Source organism: Meriones unguiculatus, chromosome 3, assembly GCF_030254825.1.
Source record: "Meriones unguiculatus strain TT.TT164.6M chromosome 3, Bangor_MerUng_6.1, whole genome shotgun sequence".
Taxonomy (NCBI): Eukaryota; Metazoa; Chordata; class Mammalia; order Rodentia; family Muridae; genus Meriones; species Meriones unguiculatus.
Genome location: NC_083351.1, coordinates 170,852,050 through 170,870,170, shown reverse-complemented (window position 1 = coordinate 170,870,170; position 18,121 = coordinate 170,852,050). Strand labels below are relative to the sequence as shown.

At 39.9% G+C, this 18,121-nt stretch overlaps 1 protein-coding gene across 3 annotated transcripts in view; it reads right to left on the bottom strand.

The window, feature by feature from the left end:
* Positions 1–284: 284 nt before the first annotated feature.
* Cfap299 (cilia and flagella associated protein 299) overlaps positions 285–18,121 on the bottom strand; it is a 567,892-nt gene continuing 550,055 nt past the window's right edge. For 2 of the 3 annotated variants that reach the window (XM_060378758.1, XM_060378759.1), the window contains exons 6-7: positions 2,784–2,888; positions 285–2,547 (exon numbers count right to left, since the gene is read on the bottom strand). In XM_060378758.1, coding sequence (XP_060234741.1) covers positions 2,793–2,888 — 96 coding nt within the window. In that variant the 3' untranslated portion in view covers positions 285–2,547; positions 2,784–2,792. Of the gene's footprint in view, positions 2,548–2,697; positions 2,889–18,121 lie in introns of those variants that run through there. The other variant, XM_060378757.1, reaches the window with a different exon arrangement.

Here is an 18,121-nt window from a genome sequence, read left to right as displayed (position 1 = left end):
GAGGAAGCAATATGTATGCTTGCTTTTGGGGATTTGCAATATCTGTTCAATTGCATAAGAAGACTCATTTGATAAAGGTTCAAAATTCTTAGAAAATCGAATATGAAATTTTTTGGAATGAAATTTAAATATTTTAATAGAAAGTTTCATAAAGTTAGCCAAATCTCCAAATAAAATAAATTAGAATACATTTACATATTGTACTTAAAGGATAATGAAGAAATGTTTTGAATTTGTAAATGTGATACATCAAATATTTACTCTATTAGAAAAAAGTCTCAGAGGCCAGGGAAATGGGTCAGCAGGTAAAAGCACTTGTTGCCAGCTGTGAAGGCCTGAGTTTTCACTGCAGAACCACAAAGTGGAAAGAGAACTGTTCCCGCAAATTGTTCTTGTCGTCTCTAAGCTGTGGTACACAAATATCCCACCTCCCATAAGAATAAGTTAATTAACATCGCAAGAATTTAGAAAGAAAACAATCTCAGAGAAGTTTCAAGGATGGAACAAAACCTTTCCTCTACAGCATTTATAAACAAGGAGCTGCCACCATGTCCCTTGACTCTCAAATGCTTTAGTGTAATTGCCTATAGTTATGGGTTTTGTATCATTAACCACAAAATAATGGCCCCAAACAGCAGATAAACACTTTTTACTTTACTATCTTTTCATCTTCATAAATAACTTAGTTTCCACCAGTTGTCCCCTAACTTCCTTTATAGGCTAGGCTATGATCCAACTCCGGCAGCCTGGGACAGCTTCTCGGGCTTTACTTAGTATATGAACATTTGAACATTAAAGGGCCGTTCTTTTGCATACTTTCCCAGGACTGGCTCCTTCTAAGTTTTGTCTTGATTAGATAGAGGTTACGCAACGTGGGCAGAGCTGTTACCAAGTGGGTGCATCAAATCTGTTACATCAGGTAAGGCCTGCCAGTCTGCCTGCAAATGTGGCAGCTGACTGGTTCGGACGTAAATCTGCACTGGGGGAGCATAAATACAGTTGGCCTTAATCATCAATGACATGCTCTTTGATCCTGGGCTGAGGTGATGTCAGTCATCCAGTTCCACTGTTCCAGTTAGCAATCAGCATGTATCTGTGGATAGGTACTCTGCAACATCCTTTTCCTCATCCGACTTACAATTTATCCCTCTGTGGTCCATACACTGAGGGGAGGGTCCCACTTGTTCCTAATGCTGTCGTTATTGAAATGCTCAGCTCTCTCAGATTTTCCCAAGGGTAATTCCTTCAAATCAGGATCTGTGTCCTTTTAATCAATCTTGCCCACTAACTGCTCTCTGGCAAAGACCGTCCCCTCTCTAGAATCATTTGTTTCCTGGGGATCCCCGTTCATTTTCATGAAAGGTGGTGCTGAGGAACTCGGGATTGCAGCTCCCAGGTTGTCTGTGTGGACAGAGTCAGATGGCTGCACGTTCACACACTGACTGAGTCCTGTGGCTACGCCTGTACGCACTGCGTTATTTTATCTGCCGTGTATAGTGTATACATTGAAAACAGAGATGGCGTAGACACACCCAACTCCAATTTAATCTTCATATTAGTTCGGTATTGTTGTGATGAAATCGCAGACAAAGGCAACTTAAGGAAGGAAGGATTACTTGGGTTCACAGTTTGAGCTTTATCATGGCAGAGATGTCACTGCCCCTGGTCACGTTACGTTTGCAGTTAGGAAACCGAGAGAGTCTGCTCAATCAACACGCTTGACATTCTGGGCTGAAGACCATATTTTTGTCATTTTTCAGTCAGTGTGTGTGTGTGTGTATGTGTGTGTGTGTGAGGTGGGGTATCAGCCTATTTCAGAATGGCACCTATAATCAACACCCAGGCTTGGTCCTTCCACATCAGGCAAGCCTCTCGGGAGATGGCAGCGTACATATTCTGGCAGGTTTGTTTCCTTGGAGAGTTTAAATTTTCTCAACTTGAAAGTTATAACAAAATGTAACAGTTCCACATTGCTCACCTGCTTGGGACCTTTCTGCTCTGGGAGCCCCACACTTCAGCAGGAGCGGATTCCTAACTGGCTTGATCCCACTTAGTTGCTTCACTATGAGGTTGATTAAGAAAATGAAAACAATTGAATTGGCATAAGGACCAAATGCTAATTTAAAATAAAAGGACTCCTGGATGGTCTTTTCTGCAGAAAGGGCATCTGCAGGGCACCCTAGAAAAACATGTAAGCTTTTCTTCATTTCCCTAAAGTCTCCCAGGGATGTTTAACTCTTATTCGCTTCCTAATTGTACGATCTCATGGAACATTTCAGATTTTATTTACTCATTCAGTGCAATTGAAAACCCTGTAAGTTTTTCTCTTCTAGGCTTCCAGTTGGAGGCTCCTTATCAATATTCAGCAATTTGAGGGGCCAGCACAGCCAGCAATGCCACATGGCATCATGTTTGGTACACTAGATTTGGCAATAGTGGGACCTGGAACATTTTTGTTTTGGAACATCTGAGCTACAAAATATGTCACCAATTAGCACATCTTTGAAGTGGCAGCAAGATTCTCCTCCATGGACTTTTGCAACCAGCCTGTGTTCAGGGAAAAAAAAGAGAGAGAGAAGAAAATAATAAAATGAAAAGCCTAAATCAGATCAAGAGGCTATCAATAAAACAATAAAAAAGATAGTCAAGTTTACAGTTTTCTTTTTTTTGTTAACTTTTATTATTCTAATTTGCCTTCTAGCTATAGGATTCATTTATGATTCCACTCTGCTTCTGACCAAAGAATTCATTTAAATGTAGCAAGCAATAAGGAAACCATTTACTATGGGTGCTTAAGTCTTCCTTCTGGAAATGTGGTCAAAGAGAACAGCATGTGTATAGAGTTCCGTCTGGATGGAGATTCTAGTTGAGTTGTCACCTGGCTGAACCTAAAACACAGAAATTGCACTGTTAGTCAAGTCCATGTACACAACTGGCATTAAACGGCTTTTCTTTTTGCTTAGATATTAAAGAAAACAGGATTTGAAAGGCTGTTTCCATGGGGACCATTACACATTTTCTCCCCTCCCAACTCTTTTTCTCAGGAGTGGTGATGGGTGATGGTCCCTGTCAGCAGCTTGCTCCCTGGGTTGGGTTGTGACATTATTGAAATACCAGAGTTCAGAATTGTCCCAGGCCTCCATTGGTCTCCAGGCCCGGTACTCACTAACTCCACAGAAGTCTGCAGAAAGCGCTCTGTAAATAGATGTTATTTCAGATCCATAATTCAAAAACAATTCTACTTTGCTCTTCAGTGTATCATATAAAAATGCCTACCGTTTGAAGTTGGTTTAGACCATGGGAGTGTTTGCCCATGGTGATTTTCACGCACACAAAAGGCTTCTTCTCATGAACCTTAAAGTGAATCGAACTGGATTATTTGTCTTCTTTAAATTGAAATCTGTGAGAAAAGTCTGGTTCTTTTTTTCTTTACTGGGGATTGTTGGTCATACAGATCAGCTCAGAGGGACCCATGGGGGTAGCTATTTGCTAATCTCATTATTGATAAATAGATAAATAGAAAAATGAAGAGTTTGGATGAAGATAATTCTCAAAGGGAAGAATTTATTTATTATTTTTTTCTTCTCCCCAAATGATTTACATGATATTCACCACTGGGTCTTTAGTATTTTTTTATTAATTACACTTTATTTATTTTATATCCTCCCTGTAGTTCCCCCCCCAATCCCTCACTTCCCCCTCCTCCTCCACACATGCCCCTCAAGTCCACTGATAGGGGAGGTCTTCTTTTCCTTCCTTCTGATCCTAGTCTGTTAGGTCTCATCAGGAGTGGCTGCATTGTCTTTCTCTGTGGTCTTTAGTATTTTTAACACACAAATCTTCAAACGTAACTAGGTCATTTTTATTCTGTTGTGTATAGAAGTTGAAAAGAATATAGACCTGGTATTACAGAGGAGCTTTATATTGCTTTTGCCTTGTGACACTGAATTTCTTGCACCAATGTTTAAACAATATTTTGAGCCTATGTTGTATTAGTAAGACCTGGAAAAACTGTAAAGTCTTTGTAATAAACAGAACAACAAAAGATGTTGGAGGGGTTGACAGCTTGAACATTCACATCTTCTGATCTTCTTTTACAATTGTCAAATTGTAGAAAACTGCTGTTAATGTAAAATATATTCTTTTCTACAAGATGCAAAAATTTTGAGTGCTGAGTGGGATGCGATCAGTATTATGCAGAGGGAAATAATTGCATCTATTTAATCTAAATTTTCCTTACTTCCTGTCTGCATATTTCTGCTCTTTGAAATTTCATATTGTACCATTCCAGTTTCCTCTATCATCGACAGATGAAGTAAAACTTTTGGAACATTTGCTTTGCATCTGTCTGAGAGTTATGGCTACATCCTTTCAAGAAAACCATCTTGTAAACATTGCAGACAGTGCTAATATCCAGTCAGTTCCTCTAATGGCTGGGTAGCCTGTGTCTTTGCAGAGTGGTGTAGCTTAACTCTCCTCAGCTTCCAGAAGTTAATCTCCAGGAGCTAATTTACCTGACAACACGTTTCTTTCTATATCACTCTATTTTTAACTATTTTTGTGGGTTTATTTTTGTCTTTGAAGTTGTTATAACTGAAAAATTTTCTTCCATGAGTGACAACAGTGTTATTTTTAATGGTTTATTTATTTATTTATTTATTTATTTATTTATTTATGCAATCTCTGTAAATGCTGTAATAAGTGAAGGGTTAGTTCTTTTCTGTGCTAGATGAGACACAATAGGGTACCCAACTTTTTATTGTGAAGCATTTTATTTTACATAAATGAATGTATGTAAAATGGTAGTAATACCATGAATAACATACTAAATGATTATGAGTTTCTTTCCTCTTTCCTGTGAACAGTTTTTTTCCTCCTTTACATCCTAATTGTAGGCCTTCTCTCCTCTCCTCCTGGTCCCACACACTCTCTCTCTTTCCCGTTTCCCTCTTCTACTCCTCAGATAAGGGGAGCCTCCCTCCCTACCAAGCCACATCAGCACATCAAGTACTATCAGGACTGAGTGCACCTTCTTCCCATCTGGCCTGATGAGGCAGCCCCTTCAGGAGGAAGTGACTGACAAGCAGGCAACAAAGTCCATGTCAGAGACAGAGCCTGCTCCCCTTACTAAGGAACCCACAAAGAGACTGAGCTGCCCATCAGTTACGTATGTGTAAGGGGCCTATGTAGAGTTCATGCATGGTCCTTGGTTGGTCCGCCTTGGCCCAGGTTAGTTGTCTCTGTTGGTCTTCTTGTGGAACTGTTGTCTCTTCTGGGTCCTTCTAATTCTTCCCGCATTCTTCCACCAGACTCCCTGCGCTCCACCCAATGTTTGGCTGTGAGTCTCAGCATCTGTTTCCATCAGCTGCTGGGTGGAGCCTCTCATAGGACAGCTATGCTAGGTTCCTCTCTGCACGCATAGCAGGGCATCGTTAATAGTGTCAGGGGTTGGCTGTCTCCCATGGGGTGAGTCTCAGGTTGGGCCACCCTCAATATCTGTCTCTCATGGGGTGGGTCTCAGGTTGGACTTTTCCCTCAATATCTGCTCTACCTTTATCCTTGCATATCTTATAAGCAGGGTAAAGCTTGGAGCAAGGTTTTTGTGGGTTGGTTGGTATTCCCCTCCCTCCTCTAGTTCTGTCTAGTCAGTGCGTTCATTCAGTTTCCATGAACTCAGCTTTTAAGAACTGAATTTTCATTGTTCATCTGCTTTCCTGTTTTAAGATTAAGAACCTTGTCTTTCTCACAGGGAAGGATGCTAATGCTACATATGGCCTGGCGGCGACATTGTGCATGTTTGGTTTTGATCTGTGCTGTGCTGAGATCTGGTTATTAGCTGCTTCTACTTCACTCCATGTTGCTGGTGACAGTTTAGGAAGTCACTTTATCTCTTTTAATGAACACAAAATATTTTCCTATTTCTGGAGTAGTTTGCTCAGTCTTGATGAGCCTGCTGTCCTGACTTACTCATTCTTTCCTTTGACTATTATAATAAAGGGATTAAAAAAAACCTGTGTAATTTGGCTAAATAGAATAGATACTGTCTGACAATACTTTTCTGTTTTGCTTTTTGTGGAACTTGTTATATCCTGGGTCATTTAGAAAAAGAAAAATTAAAAAATTAAAACGAACCAGATTCCTTACTGATAACTAGCTAAGGCTCTTTACAACCATTTTAATTTCTGTTTTACAAGTAGCTTGTTATTTAAAATGTTCCTTAAATAGTTAACTCAGTATTTCTCTGGCACTCTGATCTTTATCAAATTTCCAAATACATTCTGAAAATACGGTATTACTACTATTACTATTATTATTTTGCCATTTCACAATTGGATCCTAAGTAGAGGGAAAAAAACTTCAGGATATGTTTTATACTTGAATATAGATTTTAAATTTCCCTGGAGGACCCTGGGAAAAACCCACACAAAGATTTAATCAGCTATACTATTCATTGATTCTTCTGAAATAGAGTGTATCATTCCAGGCTACTTACAAGTTGGAAACCTAAGTCAACCCCAGTCATCCAATCCCATCATCTGCAGCATTGTCTTTGATGCTTCCCTGAACATTCTTCAGCAAGGAAGAACAGTCCCACCAACTCATGGAATAGAACTGTATCTTTGGCATGGGCATTTCAGATCTGAGCTGACATGTGCTAGACAGTGCAGGCAGCTCAACAATAGATTCGGATAAGATTTCCAGGAGTGTTTACATCTAAGGAAAGGTTTGTATAAAGCAATGCACACTAAGGCAGATTTGGTGCAGTGGGAATTCATTGCAGTGGAGCTGATTTATGTAATGACACAACTCTTGGGTAGTTCACCTCTGATATTATTGATGGGGATGTAATCCTCTGTTTTCTGGATACATAATAAAACAATTTCCTTTCCTTAATATCAGTGACCCCCACCAGAAACCTAATATATTTTAATCTCTTTCTCTGTTTTTCTCCCTTTTCCCTTCTCTCCCCCTTTCTTCCTTCCTTTTTCCCTATCTTTTTGAAGTATTGTTGTGTTGTGGTTGATATGGAGCTACTATGTATTCAAGTGTTAATTGCTTGTCCCCTGAGAACTTTACTCTTCTAGGAGCAAATGCTCACCTACATCAAGTGATGCCCTAAAAACTTACCTCCCAAATTACCCCCGACTGGCCAATAAAATTGCCTCTATCTGGGTTGGGCAGAAGAGAGGTTGGTGGAGCTGAGTTTCTTGGGCTTAGAGTGAGAAGGATCATGGGAGAGAAAAGCAGGAGAGGAGGAAGGAAAAGAAAGGAGCAGGTTGCCATGGGTTAGCAGGAAGAAGAAGCACATGGCTGGGAGGAGCTTTCTCCGAGGATTGGCATGATGGAGAGAAGCAGCTCAAATGGGGCATGTGCAAGTACTTATGGGAATTTTGAATGGGATGGGTGTCTGGGAGATAATGAGGTAGCTTAGATAATGAAGCCAGCCTGGTCTATATAGTGAGTTACAGGTTAGCCATATTTATATGCTAAGACCCTGTCTCAAACAACAACAAAAAGGAAAAAGTTGCATGGCTTGCAGTTTATAAAACAGCTGTAACTGCATTGTTGACTAGCACTTCTCTGGCTGGATAAGAAATGGTGGGAAAGCAATGCAGCCAGCTCTATCTGATAATCAAACAGTCTTTTCATGAAATTATTATGGTAACAGGAGGAGGGAAATCTATTGCGGAAAACTCTGAGAAACTTTGAAATAGGCAAAAAAAAAAAAAATTATGAGTCTCCAGATTACACACACATACATATATTTCATCTTTAATACATATGATAATAACATTTCTGTCAGTGTTGCAAATCTGTCAATAATTCAAATAATTTATGTAGGGCAATGTGAAGTAACTGTGTTCATTTCAAAGAACCTGAGATTTTGCATTGATTTTGATAAGTTTGTTCTGCACTTATTTGCATACATTAGAACTTCTTATTCTTATTACGAGTCGAGTCATTTCTTTTTCCTCTTTTACAGAAAATGGATTTTTCTACATAAGAATCTTGATTATGGTCTTCTTTCCCTCTACTATTCTCAGCTCCTCCTCTTTTGCATGACCATCTGCATTCACCCCCTTTCTGTCTCTCATTAAAAACAATTAATGGGCTTCTTTTTTATATTCTTTTTATTTTTATATTAATTATATTTTATTCACTTTGCATCCCAGCTGTAGACCTCTCCCTCATGCCCTCTTAATCCTGCCCTCCCTCTCTCTTCTACTCCAATGCCTCTCCCCCCAGTCCAATGACAGGAGAGTTCCTCCTCCCCTTCCACCTGACCCTAGACTATCAGGTCTCATCAGGACTGGCTGCATTGTCTTCCTCTGTAGCCTGGTAAGGCTGCTTCCCTCTCAGGGGGAGGTGATCAAAGAGCTAGACACTGAGCTCATGTCAGAGATGGTCCCTGCTCCCCTTACTAGGGAACCTGCTTGGAGACTGAGCTGCTATGGGCTACATCTGCACTGCATGCATCTCCATGCATGGTCCTTGGTTGGAGTATCAGTCTCAAAAAAGACCTTTGGGCCCAGATTTTTTGGTTCTGATGCTCTCCTTGTGGAGCTCCTGTCCTCTCCAGGTCTTAATATCTCCCCCTTCTTTTATAAGATTCACTGCACTCTGCTCAAAGTTTAGCTATAAGCCTCAGCATCTGCTTTGATACCCTATTGGATAGATTCTTTCAGAGGCCCTCTGTGGTAGGCTCCTGTTTTGGTCCCTGTTTTCTCCCTCTTCCAATGTCCATCCCATTTGCCTTTCTGAGTGAGGATTGATCATCTTGCTCAGGGTTCTCCCTCTTGCTTAGTTTCTTTAGGTGTACAGATTTTAGCATGTTTATCCCATATTATATGTCTAATATCCACTTAGAAGTGAGTATCTACCATGTGTGTCTTTCTGCTTCTGGGATACCTCACTCAGGATGATCTTTTCTAGTTCCCACCATTTGCCTGCAAATTTCATGATTTCCTTGTTTTTAATTGCTGAGTAGTATTCCATTGTGTAAATGTACCACAATTTCTGTATCTATTCCTCAGTTGATGGACATCTGGGTTGTTTCCAGGTTCTGGCTATTACGAACAAAGCTGCTACGAATGTGGTTGAACAAATGTCCTTGCAAATCAAAATGACCCTGAGATTTTACCTTATACCCATCAGAATGGGTAAGAACAAAAACTCAAGTGAAAGTACATGCTGGAGAGGATGTGGAGAAGGGGGAACCCTCCTCCACTGCTGGTGGGAATGTGAACTTGTACAACCACTTTGGAAATCAATCTGGCACTTTTCTCAGACAATTAGGAATAGTGCTTCCTCAAGATCCAACTATACCACTCCTAGGCATATATCCAATATATGTTCAAGTACACAATTAATGGGCTTCTAAGAGATAATAATAAAATAAAATATATTAAGATAAAACAAAAAACCAACACACTGAAATTGGACAAGCCCAAGAAAAGGCACAGGAAAGAGAGACCCACGCATTCATGCACTCAGAAATCTCATAAAAACCCTAAACTGGAAGCCATAGGGTATGTGCAAAAGACTTGGGGCAGACCCGAGCAGGTGTTCTGCATACTGCCTCAGTTTCTGTGGGTCCATATAGGTGTTGATCCTGTTGATTTAGAGGGTCAAGTTTTCTTGGTGTCTTTTGCTGGCTCTTACACTTCTTTTTGCCTCCTCTTCTGCAGCGTTCCCTGAGTTCTGAGAGGAGCGATCTGATAGAGACATCCTGTTTCGGGCTGAGTGTGCCAGGCTCCCTCACTTAGGTTGTCTCTTTTTTAATGCTTCTTTGGACCAGTAGTAATATCTTACTGGTCCTTTACTAGCCTATTAGTTAAAAAATCTATCACACATATTCACTTTCTGTTTTCACAGGGGATATGATTCTATATCCCCTGAGACATTGTTCCTTAACAACAGATCTCAAAGTACTGAAAGCAACCATGTACACATGGCAGCCACAGCAGGCAGTGCTGATAGAGAAGGCCAGCATCCAAGAAGCTTTATCTACAAACTCATAGCCATGTGAAGGAGCTGTTATAGAACTTTGACTGCAGTCACTGCAAGGTCCCAGGAGTGACAAAACTCCCAAGCCAAATAGAATATGATAAAAACAAAATACAAAACACTAGGATACAGGGGATAAAACACTGGACGCTGACTGTTTATTGGACAAAGAAATGCCATCTTAACTCCACCAAACCCTACAAGAATTACAAATTTTAAATGTAAATAGAAGGCCAGAAAATCGGAAGAAAATGTTAGCAAATGATTCCTCATCTTAGTATGGAAAATTTTTAATATTAACAGTGGAGGAAAAAAAAAACTACAAGGAGAGATATCAGTAGTTCGGACTAGTATTTTAAGCTTTCCCATACCATAGACCATCATAAATGATAAAAGACAGCTCTGTAGCTTGTAGCGTATTACTATACATAAGATAATTGAAGAGGAAACACAATATACTCACCTTTGTATGAAAGGAATGTTTGTTTCGAATAACAGAAAAAACACGAATAAAAATGACCCCAACAATTCTGAAAAACAGAGTTTATCTTGAAACCCTTAAAAAAAGAGCATCCAAAATAGAGTTTGTAAACAGGCAGTGTCCAACAGTCCAGGTGTAATTGTAAATTGACATGGTCTAACTACAGCAAAGTTGGATGATATCTAGCTAACACTTTACAAAGTACCTATATTTTGACTAAAATTTTGCTTTTAGAATATGCCTGTATGAAAACCCATCCTTGCTCATAGGAATAGAAATAATTCCTTACACTTTTGTCTTTCTGGCCTTTTGCTTATATATTATGGTTTCTGGTTTTGTGTTTTTAGGGGGTATGAGTGTGTTTCCTCTGGTTTTCTTATTTTTAAAATTGTCTTCTTTATTTTCACATTTGTTTTCTAGAGAAAGAGAGAGATGAGTGGCGTTGAATGAGTGGGGAGGAATTGTAGGAGTGGAAACTATGATAGGAATTTATTGTATGAAAATCTGTTTTCAAGAAAAATTAAGTAATTCCTTAAAGAGGGATGGGTCTTAGACTTACCGTAACTTCATACCTCACTCAAATGATTTCTGATATTTTATGCTTATTGGAAGTCAGGTCTTTGAACAAAGTTTGATAAATAGGATCTATTAAACTAAAAGTCTTTTGAATAGAACAAAAGAAATTGTCAGGATTGATGAGATAGCCCATTGACAAGTGAAAAAATTGTAAGCTATACCTTGAAGAGAAGATTAACATCTAGAATATAAAATGGGCTCATAAACCTAAACATCAAGAAAACTATCCAATGAAATAAAATGAGCCATTGATCTAAACACAAAATTACCAAAAGAAGAAATGCAAATGGCTTGAAACACTTTAAATATGTTCAGTATCATTAGCAATTATGGAAATGCAAATTAAAAGTATACTGAGAGTCTATCTTTGTCTAGTCAGAATGGAAATTATCAAGAAATCAAATGATTCAAATGCTGGAGAGGATTTGGAGAAGTAAGAGACAGAAATTCCTATTCTTTTTTGCCAAGGAGGCAAACTGGTGCAGCCACTGTGGAACTCAGTACGAAGGTTCCTCAAAAAGCAAGAAACCTATCTACCATATAACTACTGTACCACTCCTGGGCATATCTCCAAAGGAATGTGTATCCTATACAGAAATATTTGCTAATCTATATTCGTTGATTTCTCTCATACTAGCTAATAAATGAAATCAGCCTAGATGTCCATCAACTACTGGATTTACAATAAAGAGTCAGAGTTAAAATTAATATTTTGTAAGCTGAGATAATGGGAGAAGGAGAAGAAGGAAAAGTGGAGAAGGAAACGCAGACGAGGAAGATTAAGAAGAAGACAAGAGATATACTGCAAAGCTGGATAATGATGCTGGAAAAAGCCATGTGTTGGTTATTAAGCAAAGATCTCAGGGCTAGAGGAATACCTGCTGAAGAGAAGATCCCCTAACAATGTAAGCTTTAGTCATTCCTCTTGGGTGTCCATCAGAATTGATAAGACCCTATTGCTGAAGACACCTTACATCTTGGGTGCAATGGGTAGAGAAATCAAACTTGAACTGAACTGGAAGTTTCTTTCCTGTTGGCTCACTATAATAGTGCCACAGGTAACAGACAGCTTTGGACAAAAGACATCAACAGCTTTACCCAGCTGTGAATCTGATAATCTATAATACAAACCTGCTAGGCAAAATGTGTCCACAGGTATAAACAGCAGTGGCCTGATTGTTATGGGGCTCGCTTACTGGTCACTCTCTGGTCGGGTTTTAGATCCTCTCCCTGAGAGTGAATTCATAATACTGTACACTTAGTCAGAAACCTTTGGTTGAGGAGGTCTTTGGTCCTAGGGGTGAACTTACTACTGTTGCCATGAATTCAAGCTGCCATATGAATATGTATGTATGTACCCATTGCCTTAATCAGAGAAGCAGTGAATGATGGTGAATACAGAGAAGCATTTCTGCTTAAGGTATGTAGCATAAACAGCGGTGAGTGATTAGCACTAAACAAGTCATTTATACCACTCCCTCTAAGTCTCAGGGGTCATTGTAGAAAAGGGGGTAGAAAGAATTTCATAGTGAGAAGAGAGAGGGGGTGAAACGTTTTGTTGTGAGCATGGCATGGGCAATCAGTTACTATTTCACAGCAGCTGTGGCTGCCTACAGCGAGCCTACACAATCCTGGGCCTATCCACAGAGATACCTTGTTCATGGATCAGGAAGGGGCTTAGGGTGCCCCACCCCTCACTGTTGAGCTATTAGCTATTAGTAGATTCTGTGGTAGAGTTGTCCATTCACCGAGGAGCCCACAAGGCTCCTATGGATAGTGCTAAACCCATGGTCATACAGATGATCCAAATGAAACTTGGTCTCAACAAAAACAGAACTAAACAAAACATTTATAACAACAACAAAACTATGAGAGCTGTAGGAAGAAGGAAGATTAATAGGGGTGGGAGGGAGATTAGTGAGGGATGGTTTCAGGAATCAGAATTAGTGAAAATGTCACAGAACAAACTCAGTCAATGTTATTTAAAAAAAAAAAAAAGAAATCAGATCTTTTCTATTATAGAAGAAATGCTTCATGTGTTCAGACCCAGTTGTCTGCTTGGTAGCAAACCAACTTTCCACTCTTCGTCATGCTCCTAGCATTTGACAGTGTGTTTTATGAAAAAGTGATCAAGTAGTGGAGCTGAAGCTCTTGCCCCAGATTTCTGCCTCCCCATTCCCTGGGCCGTATTGGTTCACCCATCCTCGGGTATCCTGTGTGACAGGACCATTTTTGTAATGAGAACAGCAACTGGAAAATTTTCTCACTTTTTATTGGGACATGAAGATTGAATATCATGGGTGATATTCAGCTGGATTTACAAAGTTATTACCAAAAATTGAGAGCTATATAATAACTCAATGTAATAGATTTGAATTTTTCTTTTCCCCAGTTTGCCTTTCTTGTGTTATACTTCATATATGAGTTCATGCCTTGGACACATAACAACTTGTGCTTATCTCTAGGGCTTGTTCCATAAATACTGCATATAAAATTAAAATCAGTTTTCCAGGTCAAGAGGAGGACATGGCACTTAAGTTTTAAGAGTTTTAATTCATGAAAGCCAAGATCTATTATGTAATTTTTAATGGATTCCTTAAGGCCATTGATTTTAGTAGTAGTTAGTTGAGTAAATACTTAATTTATATGTGGTGGACTTTCAGTTCAGATATACCAGGTGATTGCCCAAGGGAGAAAATGTTTAAAAGCTACTTAGAATGTGAGTGTTTTAGGGCTACAATCAACCAAATATTCAGTAATTTAGGCAGCAAACCCAGAAAGTTGGCTACACCTCAGCTTTACTTAATAACTGTGACTGTGCCATAGTTAAAGAGCAACATTCACAGGTGGCCTCTTGAGGAAAAGCCAAAGACCAAAAGACGGGAGCTGCTGATTCGCTGACTGTCCCTTGCTGCACAGGTCCAGGGGGAAGCCAGCTTTGCCGTGGAGTTTGAGGAGATATTCTTGAAGACTGAAGAAACTGTAGGGCTGTGTAATCTCCCCTTTGATTAGCAGCACATCACGTTGGGTTCTTGTTTTTAGTGATCAGAAGGAAATGCACCTGGCTCTTGTAAAAAGACAGATTGTCAAACTGAGGGCTTTCCCCAGGGGATCAAGCTCCGGGATACTAAACTAGAACCATCTGCGGAAAGGGTGTAGGAATGCTGCGGGCTTCCATCTAGAAGAACAGCAGTTCCAAGCCTGTGAAGGGTGGGATTTTAAGGTCTGGGTGCCAAGGGAAATTAGAGTCAATGAATTCAGAGGCTGGAGGCAGAGTGAAGGAGGCAATTAACACCTTTCTTACTAATAGCAAAAAGCACTTGGGTGGTAGTTTCTGGAGCTGAGGAGGGAGGCATTAGTGCTGCTGAAAACTGTCATCCAAAGTAAATGAAAAAAATAAAAAAAGCGAAACTGAGAGCAAGTGGTTTTGTTTGACACATTTATTTAACTTAATATCTTAATTACCTAGCATTCTGGTGTTCACAGAAAAGGGAAGTAGAGTTTGACACATTTTTAGATTGTATAGTATATATGTAATATGCAATAATTTAAATATAATACATAATAACATCTAGACAATGATCTCAAACGAATAAAATGGTTGCCAATCTCATTCGCTTCCGCACCTGTCCCGCAGCCACTGCCCTGGACAGTGCTCGGGATTTCAAGGCTCACGTCAGAACACTCAGGACTACCAGGGAGAGGAAAGTAAGCCATGTCTGGCGGTTTTCATCTGCAGATAGTCTTAGCTTTCCATGTCTCTACTGCTTAAGATCTTAAGGAATCCTGAAGTCAACCTCAAAAGTTTCGGAGGTTATTTTTGGCCCTATTCTTCATTTCTTTAGCAAATATTTAATATTCCACGTATTCATTCTACAGATGTCATTGAGTAACCAGCACACAGGGACACGGTGGCTAATGCTGGCAAAACAAAGGTCAAACAGCCAGGAAAGAGCTCTGCTCTGCATTTTACAGTTTATGATGTGTAAGTTTTGTTTCTTGCGATCCTCTCGGCAGATGAACTTCATACAGAGACTTTTGAGACAGCAGGAAAAACACGAATAGGTGCCATCCTACAACCCTTACCCCCTCTCTGACAATGGCCCAAACACATCCAGAATCATCATGAGGGTTATGTCTGTAAAGCTTTTCCAGGACTCTTGGAACATGGACAGCACCTTTAGTCAACCTTTTTGTGTAGTTTTTGGAATGAAAGTGTGAATTAAAACACTTACAATCAAGATTGCTGACTTCAAATACGTTATAAGGGACGAATGTGGTTCACTTACTGCCTACATAGTAAGTGAAACAGCAGCTAGTGAGGCCTCATTATGGAAAACAGCTCGTTGTTATGGATACAGGGTTGTGATCAGTCTTCAAAGGAGTGAGGGGCCCTGGCGCACAAAGAAAGCAGACAAGCATCCTGCTAAATCAGTGCAGTGCAAATCTCATGTGCCTCCCCAGCTGCCACACTTGCAAAGGTCCTTGAAAGCGCGGTCGGGTCACACTGTGCTTAGCGCCTTGCACTGAGCAGAATCCGCATGTATCTGAGTTCTTTCCATATGATGTTGGCATTGCTTGTTTTACCATCAGTCACTCAGGGAGCCACTGGAGCCAACTTCTGCTCGGGAGCACGATTCTTTCCAGAGAACTGGGTAAAATGAGACCTTCTGAAAACCGTCCTAGGCAAACGCATACTCTCTAAGTTGTACTGTTGCCTGAAAGATCACGCTAGTCGGAAAATTGAAGGGCATCAACCCACAGATACCCCAAACAGAACCCCATCTCAGATCCTCTGCTCTCCGTGTGTATTAATGCCTTTCTGACCTGCTGGCTTCTCCTCACAGGCTGCTCTATTCTATGCCCTCCAGGCACGCAGAACAGGACTTTCCTCCTCTTATTTCTTTGAGAAAGGCTTTGCATATTTCTCCATTTCCCATCAAGAGCAAGGCCCTCATCAGTCCTCTGCACTCAAGCCTTGGGATCTCTCAGGGCTTAGCCTCCACTGTGCCTACCTAGGTTATACAGTAGCATATTGAACTACTCTTTTTCCTGTGTCTGTCTTCTCCCTCCTGCTCTGCAGGTTGAGTTCTTAATCATCTTTATCCCATGGATATGATTTCCTCACTCACTACACAACCTAACATTCCCTCACTCCCCTTCACCGGTTCTTCCACAGTTCCCAGCCGAAGGTCAATGATTCTTCCTTCTCCTCTGAATTATCAAGATGCTTCCTCAGTCTTCGTAACTTAAATCCCTCTTCCTTTTAACTGACCCTGTGTCCTCATATGCTTGTCTCCCCCCCACCCCACAAACAAAATATAAAACAAAACAGTAAAAACTAAAAACGCCCACAAGCAGCTAAAAGCTAAAATTCAGGTCTTTCTCGTCTTTGTATCTCCCTTGCTGTCTACTAATTATTGAAATTTAAGCCATTGCTAGTCTCTACTGTTAATTGTGTCATTTGAAGTATGCACTTAAGATATTTGATTGTGTTTAGAAGTCAAATTTACATTTTAATTTCACATTCTCACTAAAAACACCTTAAATTATGTATTTCTCTGATTTTAGAAAAAAAAATCTGGTAGTATAGGCAAAAATAAAGAAATCTCTAAACTTCCTCTATGATGAGAATTCTTGAAGTTATTTTTGTCTCACAGAGGTGGTGGCTGTGCTACTTCATAACATAATTGCCATATCCAGCACCAGTGGCATAATTTAATGAATTCTTTATTACCATATCATCATTTTCTTTCAAAAAATCATCCATCCATTCATTTATTCAGTGAGTACTTACGGAATACTTTGTATATGTGTGTTGTGTATGGGTATACATGTTCATGAGTGTGTGAATGTGTGGTGTTGGTGCCTGTGTGTAGAGGTGAGAGGACAGGAGCACATGACTTTTTCATCTGCTGTCCGTCCACCTTATCGTTTTGAGCCAGGGTCTCTCATTAAACCTGGATCTCAGTAACTGGCTAGAATGACCAGCCAGAGAGATCACCTCAAGCTCTACAATTACAGACTTACTTGCACCACTATGCCTGGCTACTTCTCTGGGCACCAGGGATCCGAACTTGGGTCCTCATGCTTTCATGGCAAGCATTTTACTGCCTGAGTTCTCTCCCCAGTCCCTTGAGTACCTACTAATTAAATATGTTTTTGAAGTGATTGGTTCTCATGAGCCACTTCCATTTTGATGAAAGGGAGGAGAAGGCGGGGGTAGCTAGTACGACTAAGAGAGCTTTCCCCTGTTGAAACTATCCAACCCCATCTCCCTAACTCCTTGATGGAATATGGGTTTGTTTTTGTTGTTGTTGTTGTTGTTGTTTTTGGTGAACCCTTGTTATGGTAAGACTGAAAGCAAACTGTATTCTGCCCCCCCCTTTTTTTAAACTAAAAGAAAAAATGCTTCCCCCTCCCATTTGTTCAGATAATGCAGAGGAGTGAGTGCAGAGTGCTTCAACTCAACCCCTCTAGGATAATATACTGGAAACATTTTGGTGGGTGTGAATCATTCAGACAAGCATTCTTCACTCAAAAATAGAAACTTGTCTTATTTGGTCCAGATGTTATACAGCTGCAGGGAGGTTAAAGCCAGTGGCCCTGTTTTCAATGCAACCAATCTCTTAACTGCATTTGGAATTTCTTAACCCATGAACTTGTATTACTTGTTGTTAAGACCTGCACAATTTTCTTTTTCTGACTGCTTCCATTCACAGACAACTGTGTTTCCTGGGAACTACACTTTAGAATTAATGAGGATACATCTGTTGTGCAAAGGAAACACATCCTGTTTACCACTGTCTCCACCTTTTATTGATTGTGACCTCTTTAATTTGAGGCATCAAGAGTTTCAAAGAGTATCCGAAGAAAAAGGATAGGAAGGATGAGCCTGGTCCTCATGATGTTCTGTAGCACCTGACCTCTCCAAATCTAGAGGTGTTTTGGAAAAAATTGAAGTAAAGTGATTATGAGAAATACTAAATGTAATAATGTGATTCTTATAATTTCTAATTATTAAAACATATCCTTTATTTTATTTCTTAGTTCCTT